Source organism: Bradysia coprophila, unplaced genomic scaffold (assembly GCF_014529535.1).
Source record: "Bradysia coprophila strain Holo2 unplaced genomic scaffold, BU_Bcop_v1 contig_479, whole genome shotgun sequence".
Lineage (NCBI taxonomy): Eukaryota > Metazoa > Arthropoda > Insecta > Diptera > Sciaridae > Bradysia > Bradysia coprophila.
In genome coordinates this window covers 18,034-23,376 of record NW_023503730.1, presented here as the reverse complement: position 1 = coordinate 23,376, position 5,343 = coordinate 18,034, and the positions used below count along the sequence as shown (strand labels likewise).

Here is a 5,343-nt window from a genome sequence, read left to right as displayed (position 1 = left end):
ATTCATTCGATATTTTTCGACATGTCTGAGATCGTGTCTGACGTTTACAAGGTCATGATATTGATATATAGACCCGATAATAATGCTGGTCATATGCTTGACGTCTCTAACAGCTTAAATATGAAATTTGCTTAAAGGCACAAATATGATTATATTAAATTGTTCAACAATAGATCGTGTTACATTCATTCTCTAACAAACGCAGCTTCACTTTGACGTTTTAACGAAATAATTTCTTTAAGATTCAGTTATGTTTGCTTCTGTTTTCGGCCTGTCAAAATTCGTGTTTACCATACGATTGACCACATCTATATATAATGCTTGTTTATTAGTTCAGAAAGTTTTTGGTATTATAATAACGTGCGGTGTCACAGTCACATTACGTTTAGGACTTACCGACTTGCTAAAGAAGCTCAATACATAGTCTTATATTTATTGGAAATTTTTGGAGTTAATTGTTAGCAGTACTACACAGTAAGAGGATCGAACACACTACTAAAAACTAAGAATTATTCACACAAAAAACTCTGGTCTATTGATTGCTGGCTTTATTCTTTCTTCGATATAATTTTTATTTGTCCTTAAAATTAGCATCTCTGAACATAGTGATAGTATGCTGTAGAAGACATGCAATACTTTTTGCTTGCATCAACAGTAAAATGATAATCACGTTCCACGCACTGTAGTCTCACGAGTTTATGGCTCAAGTCTGTAGTATTGTCATTGAAATCGGTGAAAATTGTCAACTGCTGAGCATCTTCCAATTTCTCTCTGGCTTTATTCAGTTCAGCAACTGGAAATGTTTCGCAATACCTCAATGCACACCCTTTGAACACTGACAGTTTTCGTAGATTCTTCCAGTGTCTGGCAAATAGCATTGAACGAGAAAGTAATAGTTTCGCTTCACCTGATTCGATTGTCAGCTCTTGAAGCTGAGACGGTGCAAAGAACGGCATCTCATTTACCAAAGAAAAAGTTTTGCCCGATAGTAGACCAATTCATCCACCTCTTTAATACACTATACTCGAATTGCAATTCTTCAATGGAAACACTTTTCAAATGAACAAATGGAGTAAATGTTCGGTTTAATTCCACAACCGGAACCGATAACTTCCTGATATGTATTTTCGTGAGTTGCTTCAAATTTTTCAATTGGTTTGTATGTTCCATCAATAGGTTCTTAGCGACTCTGTCATCACAGAATTTCAGTTCTAACGATTGGAAGTTGCGACGTCCACATAACTTTTGAAGGTGTCCGCGAATTTGTTCGAAATTTCTTGTAAATACTGGATCAATGTAAAGAAACAAATGTTTCAGGTTTAAAGCAACGTCGGCAACAATTTCAACACACTTCATCCTTCCGATCGTCCGCGCTTTGGCTGTCAGTGCTCCGTTCGCTTAACTCTATGCATTGTATTTGACTATTTCGTTGCAAAAATGTTTTCCAATTTTTTGGGTTTATCAGACTGCTTGAAAGATATTCGAAATGCAAATGTGTCAGCTTCGGATATTTCTGTCCGAAAATCTCATCGATCGTTTCGTCTTTCAAAAGACATAAAGAAAGTGTTGTCAAATTAGGACAATACTTGAGAAACGTTTGCACCTTTCGCATGACTCTTTGGAATAGATTAACAGTTTCCACGCTCTGCAGGAAGCTTGAAATTTCCTTACAAAATGAATCCAATACAATACCGTCATTGTCAATGGTGATTTCGTTTAAACTTGGATCGCATTTCGTTTTCACAAAACATGCGACTCGTTCAGGTTTGATATGAACTCCACCATGGATACGCAGCTTTTTGACCAAATTGTTGAAGTAGATAACGTATTTCTCCTTATAATGAATGGTTCCCCTGGAAGAATGCTCAATTTGCACTGTCTTATTGATTTCATTCCGAAACCTTCGTTGAAAATCATCTCTACACAATCTTTGGATGCGCTTACAAGTCCTGCTGTACGAATAAATGGCATCTAATGGCAGCCTTTCCAATATGGTGAAGATACAATCGTCATTCAATGTCGCCAACAGCAAGCTCTATCAAAGAACAAAAATTGAATATTTTACCGTTAATCTTCGTTTGCCTAAATGCTTGCACGAACACTCAATGAAAATATATTTACCTCTTCGCACTTATCAGTAGCCATAGTTCGGTGTGGATGAATAATTATAAAATTGACTTTTAAAACGTTTCAACGCTAATATGTATGACCGGCCTCTTCGGCTTCTGAAACGTGAATGTAATGAAAGCGTCTTTTGCAGAGCAACGCGATTATTGAATTGACGCCCGGTAGTGCGGCATCGGCTACTGTCAAAGTATAGTGCATTTATATTCAAGCCGCATATCACTGTCAATTATTGACAGCTCAACCTCACTCTCACTTTACGTAACATGAGCCGATGAAACCTTGTGCCATCTATGGAAGGATAGTGACAATTCAACCTGTCAACTCTTTTGGTTCCGCTGAAGGTAGATGTTATAGAACATAAGCATTATCAATTTGAATGGATACATATAAGATCGGGAATGGTTGCTGAATCTGCCAATCAAAATTTTTCTGTGTATGTTAAAGTCTAAAAATCGATCGATAGTAAAATGCCTTTAAAGAATGTATCAAAGCGATGTTGAACAATCGACAGCGGACTGTGCACAAAGCATGCTGGATGTTCAGCGAACAGTGTTCACTATACGTATATAAAAATCAACCAGTCATTAATCCATCCACTTTGTAAATTTTGCTCATGCCAAGAAGTCTAATTTAAATCGCAAGCTTAATCCAATAAACAAATTACATACAAGGAATGCAATAGAAATGCATGCAACCACACTAAGCACACATTTATAACACTGCTTCGGATCCAAATCCAATAAAATATTTCACGCGGTTAGACTACTGTAACCAATAGAGGTTCAGAGAAAAACACCAGTAGTGCATCTTATTAATCATTCAACTGCATAATTTTATAATAACTGTGCGCACGTAAACCATATTAATGGTTCGATTAATAGTTAGCCATAGAATTAAGCAACCATTTAGAAAAAAAATAGTAGTGCCAGAGGTAAGCTGGACTACCTATAATTGGGTTGATGTGTAATGTGCAAATGTCTGACATTTTCTGATTTCTTCTCTCTCTTTTTTTACCCTGCAATCGCTGCTAGAAATTATGTCTTCATATAGAGAAATTTAATAGCGTCTTGCATTCAACAATTTATTGATCGTTTTTAACAACGAGAGATGTACCAGAAACATGTGTTTCGTTTGATCTGCTGTTGCCAATTAGCTATTCAATAGATTGACCTGTATTCGATTGAAAACACAGATTTTATTTTAATAATAAACGGAATCGGAATGGAACAAGCTTCTCGTCTGTTTTTTTTCACCAATTTTGAAGAGAAAATTCTAAGCATTATGACTATTGAACGAGCATTTATATGCTTGATTCTAGCAGAGTTTGGATTTATAAGATGTCCGATAAAAAGAACGATAGTAGCATTAACAAAAGCATGTTTAAACAAATGAAGTAAAAGATTTCAAACGCAAATACTCAGATCAAAGTAGAAGTATTAGATCCGATAGTAAAATTGCTAAAATGATTATCGTCAGTGGAAGGTTAAACATTGGAAACGTTCAGCGCCAGCGGTTCAAATATTATGACGGGATTTTTTCTTCTGGTTGTTTGTAATTGGCGGTGTAATATTCTCGTCAGTTATAGCCCATATATGCTTCGGTAAAATTAATGATTCGTCATTAAATTGTTTTCCATAGAAACGCTAAAGGAACGCTTGTAAGAGAAGCTTGGATGTAGTGAAGATTCCAAAAACAACTCGGGTTATTATATCTGTTCAGTAAGTAAGGAGCTCATAAAACTTCTCTTGCATTTTGAAGCGTGTGTTTCAAGAAACAAATTACTTCCTATCAATTGCTATGTCATTGTTAAAAAAAAAGTTCAGACGCATATACGCGACTCCAAACATATTTTTCGCTACGAGCTGCAAATGCAAACAATTATCACGGAACCAAATAACAAACAAAACGTATTTGCACAGAAATATATTGAAAATCATCGGTAAAATTGAACAGAAAATGAATTTAAAATAATTTATGCAAAATGTGTTGTCTCTGCGTTATAAAGTATCTATGAGTCGTGTTGTACATAAAATACATTCTGCTCATATATAATGTACGTTCTGCATGTAGAAGTACAATATAATGAGGAATTTATGGTACGTATGAATAAATATTATTTATACAAAAAGAATCACCGGAGAATCACTGGACACACATATTGACTGAGACTGATGTTACATTCTTGCGTAGTTTGCATTTATTCTTTTTCCGCTGGTGAATGAACTTTCGATTAATTTGTTGCCAAATCTAAGTTTTGGAATCGATAGGATAATGTCTGTTTATGGAAGCTCAGATGTCCAGATGCAGAAGACTTATAAATTCGTATATAACTAATAACGGACACAGAAAAAGGTTCGCTTCGTTTGAAGATGTCTTTTGTGTGATGTTAAAGATATCTCGAAATATTTCCGAAATTTTGGAAGACATATTGAACGCATGGCAGAGTAAAGTAAACCAGGCAGGAGCGCTTCATTTGACTAGGGACCTGAATTATCTAGCTGCCTTATCTTTTGCGGAATAAAATTATTCAATTCATGTCAGTGTTCATTTTAGTTCAATTTCAATTTCATACAGTATGAGTTCCTCTGGACCCTTATTTGACGTTTCAAAAATGAATCGCTCTGCCTGGTTTATTTTACTCTGCGTTCTTAAGGTGATAGAATGTTCATCCTTCTCAAGATAATACAAAACAAAGAAATTATTTTATCAACTAACTATGGGTGATTGTGAAATGGAAAACTTTCGAATCACCTCTGCGCAAAGTCTTTTCAACAGATTGATTTCAATCTTTGTTTTCAAAGGAAACGTGATTAATTAGCAAACTATAAAGAAAAATGAAATTTCATTGATTTACCTTCGTTTCGAGTGGTGTGACGGTGTCAATAGAATTTTTTGACATTTCAGACGAAATACAAACGTCAGCGAAATCAATGAAATTTCATTTTTCTTATAGTTCGCTAATTAGATATTTCCCCTATTAGATTTATATTTAAAAAAATCGTCCCATTCTAAATGACTTTTAAATAACTCATTTTACGTTTTATTGATGTGTAATTACGTTACACTTGGTCATACATATACTAAGCGTGTTCATCATTCCGAATAAATAAAATATAAATATTGTGTTGAGTGTATAAGGCAATACGAATTCTAACAGAAATATCCGTTCATCAACCACATTTTTTATATTGTATGTGCTTACACGTATGGTTTAAT

At 34.8% G+C, this 5,343-nt stretch overlaps 1 protein-coding gene across 1 annotated transcript; it reads right to left on the bottom strand.

The window, feature by feature from the left end:
• Positions 1–1,033: 1,033 nt before the first annotated feature.
• On the bottom strand, positions 1,034–2,261 carry LOC119082784. The gene is made up of 2 exons (XM_037192378.1): positions 2,122–2,261; positions 1,034–2,035 (listed from the first exon to the last, which is right to left on the bottom strand). Exons 1-2 carry the CDS (start codon positions 2,143–2,145, stop codon positions 1,343–1,345), a joined length of 717 nt encoding a protein of 238 aa, XP_037048273.1. The 5' UTR covers positions 2,146–2,261; the 3' UTR covers positions 1,034–1,342.
• Positions 2,262–5,343: the final 3,082 nt, after the last annotated feature.